Raw genomic sequence first — 15,050 nt, 5'->3', positions numbered from 1 at the left:
GTGGTTACTTGGGCAGGCCTAAGAGATCCTGGGGAGGGGAGAAGTGCAGGTGTCGTGGCCGGATTTTCGACGGCCTGCGCCGGGAGCCCACCTTCGACGCGATAGAACCACGACCTGACCTGCCTGAGTCACGGGCGATCCGCGCGCAGGCATGGGAGGGATGCGCTGGACTGGTCTGGGGCCGGTGCGGAGCCGTGCCGCCGGATGAGTCGTTTTTATTTAGGCACGGTCCCGCGAGGTGGGTGTATAGCCCGGTGGCCCCCGGGCCCAGCGCCGCGGTCGGTGCGTCGGCTGCCACTGCTACGTTGATGTTACCCCCGAGCGGGATGATCCTATTCGTGCCAAAGACAAGTTGTTCTGTACCGACCCGTGGGACTCCATAAGGAGCGCTACCATTCCAATGTTACGTGGCGTCGTACGTGTGTATGTGTGCTTAATGTACAAAGTAATCCGGAATATAACGGTACAACCCTCTGACTGCAAACTTGTATATATGCTGGGCCCGAGAGGGCACTGAGCCCGTCCGCGCCAGTGATCACTGACGACCCCCTTCTCCAAGGATGACAGCCGGCCCCCATCGAGGAAACCCGATAAACCCCACACAAAGACGACGGGACCGTGCATGTGCTATGCGACTGAACCATGCGATATCTATGAACCTCACACCACGAAGATTTGAGAGCACGAACTCCCTTCCCCTTTCCCCTTGGGCCGGCCATGTGGGTGCGGAGAGAGGCGGTTTGTGTCAGTCACCCGCGGCCGCTGCTGCGTTACTTATTCTGTAACATGCCCGCCGCAGATACATCTTTATTACGAGCATAACAAGCCAGCGACTGCGCGCTTTCATGACGTGGAATCCCCCTAAAACGGGTGCACCAGCAGCCCGGCCGGCTCGGTCCGCCGGGGCTCGAGGCAGCGCCGGGGTCCGTCCACCGCCGCGGGGGGCAGACCCAGGCGGATGCGATGCCCGCCCGGCGCCGGCCGGCTCACAGCGTCTTGGTGCCCTGGTCCGCCGGCATACTGCTGCCCTTGCCCAGGTTGATGCCCGCCCGGCGCCGGCCGGCTCACAGCGTCTTGGTGCCCTGGTCCGCCGGCATACTGCTGCCCTTGCCCAGGTTGATCTCGTTGAGGCAAACCCACTTGCCCTCCAGCGTCTCCTTCCACAGGGTGGCCTGCGGGGGAGGGGGCGGGGGTGGTCGGTCAGACTGTCAGGGCAAGGAGACAGGGCGGCGGACGGCAGCGGTCACTGGGCGTCTATGTCGACCCGCTCTCCCCGGCGTTTTACGCTCAGCTCTCGCAGACACCCTGAAGCACCAGCTGAATAATGGGACACACTAGGCAGCCACGTGTTTACATAAATGGAAACAACTGGCCTTTGAGCACCGCGCAGGAGCAGCAAAACAGCTGAACTGCCAATCTCAGTCCGCTGCTTTGACGGGCTATGCCAAATCGTTTACTTCGTATGCTTGCACCGATTTCACACCGTGAGAATACATTCCATGCAACGCGATGTCTCGCTGCATTCCGGATTCACTCGTACCGCCTGCAATTTCGCGGACTGTGCGCACCGATCGGACGACAGTACAAGGGGACAGCCGGCCCACCTTGTTGTCGCCGCCGCTGACGGCCAGGATGTTGCCGGCGACCGACCAGCTGACGTGCCAGATGACGTCGGGGAAGGTGGGCAGCTCGTGCGGCGTCCAGCTGGTGCCGACGCCGTCGTTCTCCCAGATGATGACGCGCCGGTCCTGCGAGCAGCTGGCGATTAGCTGGCGTTTGAGGCCGACCGACGGCGCCCAGGCCACGTCCCGCACCCAGTCCGAGTGCGCGTCCAGCTTCACCTCCTCCACCCACTGGTCCTCCTCCTCCCTGCGGGCCACGGCACCGGTGTCACGCGGCGAGTCCGTAACAGGACAAAACGGGCAGTCAGCCGAAACACCTGCAGTCAAAACGAATGCGTGGAGGACCACCTCTTCATAACACTTGTCTAGTGTCGAGGAAGACAGACGTACGGAATTCGATTCCTTGCGGTGCCCGCACTTGCTGCCATGGTCAGAGGCAGGCGAAGCCATTCAACCTCAGCTGCTAAGTGCGTCGCAAGTCCCAAATGGTAACAGCATCGACCATGTGGACAGGTCACACACAGGAGTCCCCCGGTGCATAGCGGGCAATGGCATCAGCGATCATCGGCGCGTACCTCCAGATCTTGACAAGGTTGTCACAGCCTCCCGAGACGAAGCGCTTCTGCACCTTCTGCGGCTGGTTCTCCAGCACGCTGCCGGCCGACACCTCGGGCGCCCAGCTGACAGCGTTGCAGCCGATCTGAAGACCACGGGGATCCGTCGTCTGGTGTACGGCCCAGCGCCGTCCCATGCACACTGGCCGTAAGGGCGGACACGGCCGGAGCAGCAGCCGCCCGACTTCGACCCTCTGCATTTCTCCTCTCCCCCAATTAAGCCTACGACGCTGTACGATGCAAAATCCAACGATATTACGGACTTCCCGTGAGTGCTACCCCAGACCTTACACTGTGGAGCACCAAACGGAGCACTCTGCTACGTCAAACGGCCACCGCTACGACAACTGCATGTCAGCTGCACATGACGCCGCGGGCGGCGCCCACACGCCCTACCGGCGGCAGCGGCCACCCACGCACCGTGTGGGCGTTGTTGATCTTCTTGGGGTCCCAGGTTCCGGCGCTGGTGTAGGTGATGACCGAGATGGAGCCGTCGGAGCCGCAGCAGGCCAGGATGAGGCCCAGTCCGTACGGCGCCCAGCAGACCGAGTTCACCGACGAGTCGTGGTTGGCGTACTCATGGAGCCGGCTCCAGCGGCCGGCCGTCTCCTTCCAGATGATGACGCGCCGGTCGTAAGAGCACGACGCCAGCAGCGCGCCGTACATCGGGTGAGCCCAGGCCACCTGCCACACCTGCCAGACACGCGCCAGTCAGTCACACCGCCGGCCAGCGTGCGGGGCGCACCCGTCCCCCCGGGGTGGTGGGCCGCGTTTGCACCCGTCGCAGCGCTGACCTCCAGCACTGCTCAGTCTGCTGCTGCCCCTGGCCGCCCCTCGCTCTCCCTACGTGACCGACCAATCCCACTCAAGAGGCGTAGCCGACGAAACGGGACGGCAAACAACATTTGTCCCCGCCACCGCGCGGTTTTCTCACCACAGCTTAGTCGGCTAGTCAACACACACGCCATGAACTCTCAGCCCCGTGCACGCCCCGGGGCTGGTCGAGCAGCGCGGTCGTGCGGCAGTGACCCGGCCGATCTCACTGACCGGGCCCTGGTGCTCGCGCAGCTCGGTCTCCAGCGTCTGGCTGCCGTTCCGCACGCTGAAGATGCGCACGGTGGCGTCCGACGAGCAGGTGGCCAGCCGGGTGCCGTAGAAGTCCATCTGGGCGTCGTGCTGCGGCACCGGTGGCTCGGGTCAGCCGTCTGGCGCCGCCCGCTGGCACGGGCTCCAACCGACAACCCATATCGCCTCACGTGCCACCCGGACACATACAGCCACACGACGGGATACAGGCACTGTGGGTAGCGGCCATACATAGCCATGAGTGGGTATGCGACCAAACACGGCCAACACGTGTAAGCATGGGTGGTCTGCGCAAGGTGAAATGCGATTGCAAAGCCAATCTTGCAACCACTGAAAAGACAATGACGATCACAAAGCTGCAATATTCGCAAATATGTCAAATAAACACAAGCACGGATATGATCAACACGAGCATAAACATGCTGGGAACATTTGGCCCAGTGGTTTACAAACTTACAATCATATCCTCGTGGCCCGTATCGACGGTGCTGATGAGGGACACCTGAAACGAAGACCTCCGTGAACGCCAGACAGTAAGCATGCCAAAGAAACAAGCAACGCGCATGAGTTATAACATTCAACATTGCAAATACGTCCACCCAACGAATTCATTGAAACCACAGCCTGCACACGTCGTTCACGACAGAACCTTCATCAAGCTATGCAGATATTTGAGGCGTGAAACAAAACAGTGGCATATGCAATGGCGGATTCCGAATGGGGGGGGGGGGGGGGGGAATGGGGTCATGCCCTCTTGGGCCGAAGGGGACCCGAAATCTAGTGGAAAAAGAGCACCAAATCCTCATTTCGGGTCCCCATCACCTTTGTCTTCAAGATGCGCCAAACTTCATGGGCCCCACAAACCGGCCCAAATCTTCAGGTCCAACATACAAAAATAACAGAAAATAAGCGTCTAAAACGACGTGAAATGAACCGGGCGGATCATTCCGGCCCAAGACGTACTGCCGATACAACATAGGAATCTAAAAACAAAGTGGCCAAAACAAGGGCACTTCTTTGTAAGGGGATGAGGGTGTTAAGTTTCAGGGGCACCAAACACACATGTGTTTGGAGCTTCATTGATTCAACAGCGATTTAGAAACCAAGCCACAGGAACGGAGTTTCATAAAATTTATTAAGTTGCAAGCCGAAGCCAAGCGTTCTAGACATCTAGCAACTGGTTTGTGACATGGGTCATCGAAACTAATTCAATCGATGTACTACAAACTACTTTGATGGCATAATACTGGGCACAAGCACACAACTTCGGCTGTCGCGATAGTTCCCATTTATCGCCCCGTGCTGCGCCGGTTTGATGACGCAATGGAAACATCAATTAAACTTCCGAGTACTCGGCCTTGCTAGCTCAGAACCTCTTTAGAACGCAATCCTCCGACGTAAGTTCATTCGAACGCACTTACGGAGCTCATCCCGCTGTCTGCACAGACTTTCCTTCGCTGTACTCGTACCATACGTGGATTTACATACTTGCCCATCTCTATTACAGTCAGAATGTTGCGCGGTGAATATGGCGCACGGCCTGTAAATCCGACGCATTTTATTCTATCGTGATTGCTGTTTTGCTGCGCGCTAGGGCCCGGTCGGTCCATCCACAACGTCCTCGCGCTGTTCGCGTTTGCTTGCTGGTCCTGTCGATATTGGTTTTCAAAACCATCCAGTGAGAGTGGCGTTATAGAAGGCTGAATATTCAAGAAGACGCCATGGGTAGAATGAATCGGGCCGCGCTCGCCATAAGATTGGGATATCACGGATGCGCAAACAGGCCATTTTTTCATATCCAACTGCAAAAGGTTAGTAACCGTAGTCAACAGGCCACATTCCCAGAACATCTTATTCTGCCAGGTATGATTGGTATGAGTTCAAAGTTCAAACTCTCCAGATGTTTCATGAATGAGTTATATGTCTATTAAAACATCTCTACTTTCTAAAAACCAACAAGAGAACTTAATGGGGTGGCAGTCATCCTAACTTCTAAGTTTCTAGTTACTGAAGTGATTGGCATGAGCATAACCTTGGCCATAGGCAATATTCCACCCAAAAATGCCTGCAATATCAGTGTGAAAAGATGTGTGTAATGAGGGGATGATGCCTATATTCCATGTCAGCTTATGTGGGCTGGCATGACATTTTGCTGCCACATCTGAGCATTGCCACCAATCTAGCTATATTGATGGAGTTGTCTATATGTTGAAATCACAACTTATTAATCAAAATGATGTAAGACATTGAGTCTGAAACAACCTAATTGATGCACAGTACCGATTATAGTGCACTGCAGCATGCACCAATGGACCTTTCAGCAAGGTTATGTCAGGTCAGCACTTCTCATTTTGGTAGGTTTTTTTAGAGAGCAGACTTTTATGGCCACCCCACAATAGTACCATGTCTGCCCACCTGGGGAAATTCAAACAGCAGCACACCAGTCAACATCACATCAATCCATTCTAGGCTTGTTTGCTATGCATATCACAAGTTATGTTGTGGTGTACATGGCAAATATCAATTTGGGAGGATGGCAACCACTCTGAGAAGTTTTTCAAACAGGACTTTACCTAAAATATCATGGAAACCTGTGCAGGCAACACTAAAAGACAGATGACATCAGGTTTTCAGGATATTTGTCCACACACTAACACATGGTGATCCTGCAAAGCTGTGCAATTTATGTTCTGTGGTCCCCTGTGGTCTGGCATCTGTCCAATGGGTCCACAGATATAGCTATTGTATCCCAGAAAATCAGCTTGGCATTGCCTTATCCAAAGGCAGTTCAACTAACCATTGGCTGAGAACGGGCCAGCTGAGCTAACACTGAGCAGCTTACTTCACCTGAAATTGAAATATTTTACCTGCAAATATCCTTCAAATTAGTGATTGCCAGCAAACTAATGGTAACAGTCTTGAAGTAGCTACTTAAAGAAATAGTTCAGTGTTACACAGCAGCAACTGTTCTCCCCAGGAACATCACCAGTGAGAGGGGCAGAGGATGCAGAACCTTGCTTTGATGTAGACATAGTATAGCAGTATGAAGCTCCCAAACACCAACATGCCCCAGCCCTACCTAATTAAATCACTTATCCTTCCCTAATGCCAAAGCCTGGAATAACCCCCCCCCCCCTGCCCAGTTATTGTTGCAGCAAATGTCATGTTAAAGATCACTTGGCATGACAATGTGAGGTGCATAGAGAACTAGATTCTTAAGTAATACTTGCACTATTTGCCTACCTATCATCACAGCAAATCATTGCACAACATTGCTTTGTATGACTGTGCTATCAGAAACCACTATTTTCTCCCACAGGGTAAATAAGCAAAGTGGCTAACCATTTGTTAACCACACATCAACACGTGTCTTATGTTGCAGAAACACCATGCGCGGCGCGCACGCGAGTCCCGTTTTGGAGCAGCTGGGGGTTTACGACCCCATGCCAAACATCAACAATGAGCGCCTGTTGTCCATCAATTTTGAGCGTCTCCAACACTGGCTTGGACAGAGGAAAAGCGTCGAAGTGACACTGCCAGTGCAACAGCTACTTGGTAAGAATCACCAGAAAGTTAACATGCAGCAGTACGTAGCAACAGCATGGGAGTGACCAGATTTTAATTATGAGCGCGCACAAACGGACACAGACCAACACAATCCGCGCCACGAATATTACTGACATTCGGAGGGCCGCGGCGTAACCAAGTGTAAATGAAAAACAAGTGAATTTGGCTGCAAGAGACGTTTGAATATGGGCAGGGTAAATTCGACCTGAAGTTGTATATTTCGAGCCGACTCGATGGGCCCTGTTCAGCATAACAAAATGATACTATGAACTCTGGCAATATTTCGTTTATTCATGAAATTGATGTCATCAACACATTTTGTTTTCTGTCTCGGACCAGCGTCATAATCATGCTGGTCGCACGGTCTTGTTAAGAAAAAGCAGCTTTTGAAATGACTACCCATTCTTTTTGTTTCCAGGGTTGGTCGGATTCTTCCCCGTTCATCCTCGTTCGTATATTCAAGCCTGGCGCAAACGACGGGAGCAGGAAGCGGAAAAACAAAGCCAACGAAGAGGAGAAATCGTAATGCTGCGTTGAGAATGGACGTCTCATGTAGCTTCAGACTGCTTTCCTCTTCTGATTGCATGTAGAAAACGATGAGAAAATATATTACATTGAACACAGTCCGCTACCAGCCTTTGCGTTTATAACGATGTAACTACTAAAAACAAGATGGACCCGGTAAGCGGTTAAGTTAGGACCTGGTTGGCACGTGAGGTAAGGCATCGCACCCACGCTGCGACAAGGTCCACAATCTTCAGATACCCTGGTCTGTACGTTCCCGTGCCGCGGAATGTTTCAATTAAGAAGCGGTTGCCCAGGCCTGCAAAGCCCGATATCGCTGCGTGCTACGCGACAGTGTCACGTGACTTATGCGTCCCGATACGATCAGACGGGCGAGGACAGATTCGGGTCTGGTCCGACGAGGACTGAAACTCGACGTCAGTCATGCATCCCAGACGCAAGCACGGCGTAGTAATGACGATCGCAAGTCTGGTTCGCATACAGATACAATCATGAAGAAAAAGCGCAGTCCTAGCTTGGAGCCCTCGCTTTCAGCCGCCCACCTGGTCCTGAATGGCATGCATCACAGAGTCAACCTTGACCAACGGCGCCCAAATACGGGAGCCTGGGAACGACGGGCGCTTTCACTATGCATGAAGACCCGTCCGCACCCCGCCAGGCGCGAAGGGGAAGGGGGGGGGGGGGGGGGGCAAGCCGTAACATGAACAGCTTGCTACAGACGTACGCCTTCACAAGACTTACCGATCTTAGATCTACGTATGTACGTTATCATGCTCTAGTAAACCTAATACGGTTGGCGTCATGTCCGGTTGCATGGGGTTAAATCGAGTGCTTGCTGTCAGTAGTTCTTTTTGAATATCCACAGAGGTAAGCCGATACGGGTCAAAGCAAGCAGTCTACTTCCAATGGGTGATTTGAGGTCACCTGAGATAGTTCTATGACTTTCCGTGACCTAGACCTACATGACATTGCACATAGAATATTCATATAGGACTAATATGGATAGGCTTTGAAAGGTCAGATGACAACATTCGGGTTTTGAACATTGACACGACTCTGCCCGTTCATGACCATTACACCGACATTGTGATCTCTGCCATTTTTGTTCAAGTAAAACAGGTTTTAAACAGCCTGACCTTCATTTTGAAGACAAGGTGTCACGTGACAGAAGATGGTCCGGTGCACGTAACGTACGGACATGTCTCGACTTAAAGCATGTCTAGGAGCGCCGATTTTGCGACTTGTCGCCGCGCGGAGCTTTGGCAGCACGGCCATGGGTCGGTAACCTGGCATGTTGCGCAGTTGAGATTGCTTAGTCTGGTGGTAAAACAGTTCGAATTGCTCTAGCTCTAATTCCATTTTGATGCCGTGAACAGTTTGGGAGATGCTCTCAAACGGCGAGTGGGCTGTGTCGTCCATCCACTGTGCCGTCATGGTAAACTAAACCATCACAATGGGTCGATCATGCAGCGAACCATGCCTTTTACCAAATTGCTGCAGGTTTTTAATTTTATAATTGCCAGTCATTCATTATGGTGGGTTGACACAAAGTTCCCAGTATTTTCCATCATGACATGCAAACCAAATGTGATGCTGAAATGAGGTTCACATGTTTTCACATGGCGAACACAAAGAAAAAGTCAAAGCTGGCACACACGCCATTAAAACATGAAATGAGTAAAGACACATACCATTGTCAACAGATCTTGAGACGTGGACAAATCCAGGTGCTACTCCCAACTACTTCCGGGTATCCTGAAACAAATGGGGGTAGTTAGTTACGAAACAAGTAAACAGCACAATGTTGCATGGAGATTGTGTCTATGCCTGACAACCACAACAACCAATCTATACCCAATGATGCCATCCAATGAAGTACATACATGCCCCAATTCAGTGCTTCTCCCAGCTGGTTGCTACAATTGGTTTTAAAATATTTAGGCTCAAGATACTGCTAAGGAGAGGTTATTGCCTGTACCTGGAAGATGTGAACCACCAACCCTAAGTGCATTTTCATTGTTACTTACTTACTTGGGTGCCAATAGTCTTAGCAGGCAAGATTGTGGAAGTACCACTTTTACCTAGCAATGCTGCCTGCTTGCCCTCCAAGCTTTATATATATGGTTGTACACAACAGCTTTCTCAGTTTGGGCCCCAGTTGCACATCAGTGGCTGAAAGTTGCAGATCTCAACACATGTTTCTCACATCTTAATCTCACTGGTCCTCACAATACCACAGTACATAACTGGTGAAGGATTGACTAGAGATTGGAAATTGAACTTGAAGAACATGGCAAAAAATTGAGTTTCAAAATGATTCAAACAGCATGGAAAAAAATCCACTTTTATATTTTACTGCCAGGTTAGCTTTATTAACTGGTCATTAAACCAATAATATGCAAACTAACAATTAGCATACTGTTGAGATAATGTGGAATAGATAGCAAAGCAGCTGCTTTAAGTTTGGTGGCACCTCCCCCTCATGGCTGAAAGACTTAAAACTGCTTCACAATGGTTTGTTCAGAGTGATGCACCCAAGAAGAGCTTGGACTGGGTTGTCAGTATGAGCCAGATGCACTATCACCTGGCCCTGTGCTCTCAGGTTCAAATTTATACAATTCAGAAATACAGAAAACATTGATTAGATGGAGATCATTGATGACCATCTGATGTTTATAGCCAATATTACCTGCCTTCTTTGACTCACAACTCTAGCTTTTCATTATTTCAGTAGTAAATTGTTTGATCTGGAGAATTTTTGGGGGTGTATCATTGTATAAGCCCTGTGCATAGTCTTCATCCATTTTAGAGGGTGTATAAGCCAGGAGCATAACAGCCCTCTATTTTGGAGGGTGTATACACACTGTCCAATGCTTTTAGCTCATGGAGCAAAATCCACACAGGCCTATTTAAAGAAAAATGAAATGCTGTTCTGCTACACTTATGAATGCACAGCATATCATATCAGCATATATATATATATATATATATATATATATATATATATATACATATCAAATATATCATATAGTAACAGCACATGAAGCATGTAGGTTTCATGTGAGCGATCACAATGTCAATAAAAACAAAGTAAGGTTGGACCCCTGTGCAATATTACAAGACTTCAATCAAGCTCCTACTAGTCAAGTAAAATTGTAATTGGGCAAATTAGTTGAGGTTGAGGTATGAGGTTGTTTAATGAACAACAAATGTTCAACAATGTTCAATGAACCCTACCATGAATTAAATAATTCATGTTCGGGTTCAGACATCAGAAGGGTATCTCTCACTCTACTTCTCACACTCTTTCAATGGTAGCCACACATCTAGGCTGGAACTGACCTACCTACGTACCTACCTACCTACCATCTACCACCTATGCAGTATGTTTACCACAATGCCATGTAACGCAATGAATAAACCCACCAGCTTCCCATTTCCGGGACAACGACATTCAACCCAATGGCATTAAGCGACCCTCGCCCTACTCTGCCAAGATAACTGAAGTCGATCATCTCAATTGCAAACAGCCATCCCAACTACATCATTCAACACACAAACACACGTACCTCCCCACCTATTCTGAGACTCTACGTGCTCTGGCTGAGGACAACATCAGGCCCCGTTTGCGGACCTGCGGCGTGCCTGGCGCATTTGAATAATATTGTGGAGTAAGTTCTTCCACGTCGTTCAAAATGCGTCAGGATAAATTTCACTTCTAAGCTACATCTGAATAACTGCATTTTAGATATGACTATTACGATTTAAAATTGATATATAGGTTGTTTAGCTCACCTTATGGTGTGGCTTAAGACTCAGCGAACTAAGCTGATGCGTGGTCATTTTATATAGCAACTTTAAGCTTTCTCTTGCGTGGTATCAGCTGTTGTTTTTTTCGGGACCTCAGCGAAGTCCCAGACCCTCCATTGGTTGCCCACCCGCACTTGGATGTGATGTTTGGTTCGTAACAGGGAGGTAGGTCCTTGGTCGTTCGGGAAAAGTACCTAGGGAAATTGGGGTAGCAGCGGGTGGCCATCGCAGTTGTTTGATAAATTGATACTAGGTTCTGGAAATAGATCGTGTTAAGGTTTGCAAGGCGTTTGCTGGAATTGGTGGATCGTGCGAAACTCTGAACGTCCATATTCAGAGACTAAATGGTCGCGGAATTTGAAATGATTTCAGCCGGTTAGCATGCCGTGGGAAGTTATCCTGTTTGATGCTGAATGATTCATCGGATTCTCACGGTAGATAAGCTACAGTGATGGACAGATTAGAGTGCAAGGCTAATTTATTTGCTTTCTTTCAGGAGTGATTGTTAAGCCGCATGCTTTGAGGCAGCTGATAACTTACTGCCAGCTGCCACTGACTTCAGGACAGGGTTTTTATTACTTTTGCCTCAGGCATTTGCTGCCAGCAGGCTGCCATTGTTGATACACTGGTAGCTGTTGGCTTCCTAAATAGCCAGTATGTCTGTATTTAAATCTGCTCTCAATTATTTCAATGACACATCCTCCGTCCAAACAAATGAGTTTGTGGGACAAGTTGTTGAGCTTGGAAATGCTAAGATGCGTGTCAAGAAGCAAATTGGGGAAGGTAAGTTCACTGAACATAACATGCAGGCTTTAGCAACTTACTGACAGTAAAGATCTTTCTGATGTCTCAGGGTTACAAATATGAAACATGGTTATGGCATTTCCTCATATATGCACTGTACTTTTCTGAACCTGTTGGAAGTGAGATTTACTCAGCTAATGTGTAAAGTGATTGTGTGTATAAGATGTGGTACACCTATCATGTAAGTGCATCATAAATGGTGGCAGGTGTTATCTAAATTTGTCCTTATCTTGTCTTTGTAATGCTGACTTGTTATTAACTGGTGCAAATGCTTTTTGACAGGTGGGTTTGCATTTGTGTATGTGGCTCAGGAAGTTACAAGTGGCAAATATTTTGCTTTGAAGAGATTACTCAGCTCAGATGCTGACGTGGACAGGATCATCAGACAAGAAATCGGTCTACTGGTATCCTTTTTCAATAAAGACAGCAGTTTTGTCATGTTTGTGTCTGTTTTTGCATTCTGTCTTGCACTGTCAGTTTGATAAATATTTATTATCCTTATCCTAAACAATGACTTTTACAAGGTGCCTGGTAGATAAACTGGGCATTGTCCATACAGGACTTTTTAAACATCCATTTGAAAACCTGACAATATGAGCATCAAAACATGGCCCATGCAACAAGAATACTTGTTAATCTTAATCAGGCTGTGCTGTATGAGGCATAATGTTAAGCTTGATTTAGGCAAACCTGTGCAAACAAAACCTGTATTAATGAACCTGTGTAAACAAAGCCTGTATCAACATATCAGTGCTATGAAGGTTTCAAGAGAATGTGAAAGGTAGAGCGGAGGAAAGGAGATCTGAGAGGGATACTGCCAAAAAATTAGAAGTAGGTAATTTGGTTAAAGTAGAGATAGGTAGTCTGTGCCTGCAATGTTGTAAACTAGCAGACTGCTGAGACATGAAGAACATGATTAGTCAGCTCCTGTCCTGCCCCTTATGTGCAGAAAATTGCTGCAAGATGCAAGATAGCTCAACTGGAAATAGCTTTCTGCATAAAGTTAAACATGGGACAAATCTTACGCTGCCTGGATGGCCAGGGGAAATATGCATGATATTCGATCTCTTGATATTAGGAACAAGTTTCAAGATGGGCATGTTGTTTGGTTTGACTTGAGCTAGCACTGGCCAGGTGAGTCAATCCAGGCCCCAGAGGTCATGCTGCAGCAGTGTTTGACATCTAAATCATGCTACAGTCCCGCCTGGCAAAAGGGCAGGAGATAAATAATTAATTACACTGAAGTGACAGATTGTGTAGGGTCTCAGCATGCATACAGCTGATACTATTTACAAGCACTTTAACTCAATCTAAAATTTGTCATGCAAACTGCCAGAAAAAGGTTAGACATAAAGGATTCAGACACAATAATGTCAAGGTGTAGCATAATTAGCAAGGGTACACCTTCCTATGTGAATGTCAAATGTATATATATATATATATATATATATATATATATATATATATATATGTACTGAAATTTTAGTGCTGCTGTCAAATGCCTTGTGAAATGCTTGACCACATACTGCTCTCAGCAGTGACCAGTGCATGGCCATTACATGAACAAATCATCAATGTGGCTTTTGAAGGATGAGTGAGATAGACTACTCACTGTGTTGGTAAAGGGATCATTCCATAGAGATCACATGAAATTTCCAGGTTTGTTCGTGATGTTACCTGTTCATGACCTGTTCAGTTTCCTTAGCTGCATCTTCAGAAAAAATTGTCTGGGCACCCCAATGTCATTCGGTATTTGACGGCGGCCGCCATCGACAAAGCCCAGTCTGGGCATGGACGAAACGAATACCTGGTGGTGACAGAACTTTGCACAGGTAAGGGTTAGGTGGTATGTACTGGTTTCTTCAAATCGCTAATGCTGGTCAAAGAGGTTCAGAAGGCTGTTTGGTGGACTAGTCCATCCTGGGAACACCACAAATGTGATTCGGAAAACCAATACGGAGGATAATTTTCTTGCAAACCATCAGCTTATGCATGTTAAACTAAACCTTCAGCTGTTGCATTGAACATGATGAGTGAGTTCTTAGCGTGGTAGACTTCATGGCAGCTGGCTGGCTGGGTGATGTAGCATAGGTGAGATTTCATAACATGAGTTGGCAGAGGAAGGTTGAGCAGAGAACAAATGTGACGCTGCATGCCCCCAAAGTTCCCAAACAAACGGGTTTCTGCTCAGATTTGGCCCGCGCTCCTGAAAGTTGGAAGGGGGGACTGAAGCCTCCATCTGACTTAATCGGAAGCCACGCCCCTACCAGGCGGGATGCTGTTTGCGGTGCCGTTAGGCCGGCCTCCGCTCGTGCAGTGCCCGGCGCCGCTCCCCGCCTCGCTGTCAGCTGTGCGTCTGCGCTCCCCGACAGGCGGCAACCTGGTGGACGTGTTGCGGCTGGCCGGCCGCGCCCTGCCCGCCGACCAGGTCTGCCAGATCATGTACCAGACCTGCAAGGCGGTGCAGCACATGCACGCCCAGGAGCCGCCCGTGCTGCACCGCGACTTGAAGGTACGCTCCCGACCAACGGGCGAGGCGCGCCGCTCGGCAGGTGGCGTCAGCGACCCTGACAGGCGGGGGTTAAATGAGAGAGGTGTTGACCCGATAGCGCGTTGTCGTGCAGTAAGTTCCCTGTTTGTCGTGGAGGATGAGTGGTTTTGAACCGGAGGATGGGGGTGGGTGGGTGACCGGGTCGCAGGAGCTGAGCAGCGATCGTGTGGACCGGGCTTCCGTGTTCCGCCCACGTTCGACGCCGTGCCCCGCCTGTGACGCCAGGTCGAGAACCTTCTGATCGGCGACGACGGCCTGATCAAGCTGTGCGACTTCGGCTCGGCCACCACCACGATGCACTACCCGGACCCGTCCTGGTCGGCCATCCAGCGCTCGCTGCTGGAGGACGAGGTGAGGCTGCCGGCGGACGACGTGGGCCCTGCCGCCACAGCCCGGCGGTAGGCTCGGTAGAACGGTACCAGTACGCTTCTGCAAAACGTGATTTTACGCCATGGACGCACTGCGTGGAAT

General features: G+C 49.6%; 2 protein-coding genes across 5 annotated transcripts; one reads left to right on the top strand and one right to left on the bottom strand.

The window, feature by feature from the left end:
* Positions 1–794: 794 nt before the first annotated feature.
* LOC119110837 (protein SEC13 homolog) lies at positions 795–11,024 on the bottom strand. Of its 4 annotated transcripts, XM_037234713.1 has the most exons (9): positions 10,984–11,024; positions 9,106–9,169; positions 3,780–3,824; positions 3,284–3,412; positions 2,657–2,929; positions 2,198–2,322; positions 1,605–1,869; positions 1,078–1,172; positions 795–999 (listed from the first exon to the last, which is right to left on the bottom strand). In XM_037234713.1, exons 2-9 carry the CDS (start codon positions 9,106–9,108, stop codon positions 987–989), a joined length of 948 nt encoding a protein of 315 aa, XP_037090608.1. In that variant the 5' UTR covers positions 9,109–9,169; positions 10,984–11,024; the 3' UTR covers positions 795–986. The 4 variants fall into 4 exon arrangements, with proteins under 4 accessions (XP_037090608.1, XP_037090604.1, XP_037090607.1 ...); XM_037234709.1 differs by having other exon boundaries at positions 795–1,172; positions 10,984–11,022; XM_037234712.1 differs by having other exon boundaries at positions 795–1,172; positions 10,992–11,013.
* A 372-nt stretch (positions 11,025–11,396) lies between these two features.
* Positions 11,397–14,981, top strand: LOC119110833 (cyclin-G-associated kinase). Its single transcript, XM_037234705.1, has 6 exons — positions 11,397–11,414; positions 11,721–12,007; positions 12,311–12,432; positions 13,746–13,860; positions 14,401–14,540; positions 14,805–14,981. Exons 2-6 carry the CDS (start codon positions 11,881–11,883, stop codon positions 14,979–14,981), a joined length of 681 nt encoding a protein of 226 aa, XP_037090600.1. The 5' UTR covers positions 11,397–11,414; positions 11,721–11,880.
* Positions 14,982–15,050: the final 69 nt, after the last annotated feature.

The sequence above is a fragment of the Pollicipes pollicipes genome, unplaced genomic scaffold (genome assembly GCF_011947565.3).
Source record: "Pollicipes pollicipes isolate AB1234 unplaced genomic scaffold, Ppol_2.1 Scaffold_7240;HRSCAF=8662_pilon_pilon_pilon, whole genome shotgun sequence".
Classification (NCBI taxonomy): Eukaryota; Metazoa; Arthropoda; class Thecostraca; order Pollicipedomorpha; family Pollicipedidae; genus Pollicipes; species Pollicipes pollicipes.
The sequence above is the reverse complement of the archived record's forward strand: the minus strand, read 5'-3'. Positions and strand labels throughout refer to the sequence as shown.

Bases quoted from the DNA above. Each gene is read 5' to 3' on its own strand.
- LOC119110837 (XM_037234713.1), bottom strand. The intron at 3,413-3,779 runs GTAAGTTTGTAA...CCGGTGCCGCAG, and splicing joins CGGGCCACGAGGATATGATT to CACGACGCCCAGATGGACTT. The intron at 1,870-2,197 runs GTACGCGCCGAT...CGTGGCCCGCAG, and splicing joins AACCTTGTCAAGATCTGGAG to GGAGGAGGAGGACCAGTGGG.
- LOC119110833 (XM_037234705.1), top strand. From the start codon at position 11,881: ATGTCTGTATTTAAATCTGCTCTCAATTATTTCAATGACACATCCTCC. The intron at 12,008-12,310 runs GTAAGTTCACTG...GCTTTTTGACAG, and splicing joins CAAGAAGCAAATTGGGGAAG to GTGGGTTTGCATTTGTGTAT. The intron at 14,541-14,804 runs GTACGCTCCCGA...CTGTGACGCCAG, and splicing joins TGCTGCACCGCGACTTGAAG to GTCGAGAACCTTCTGATCGG.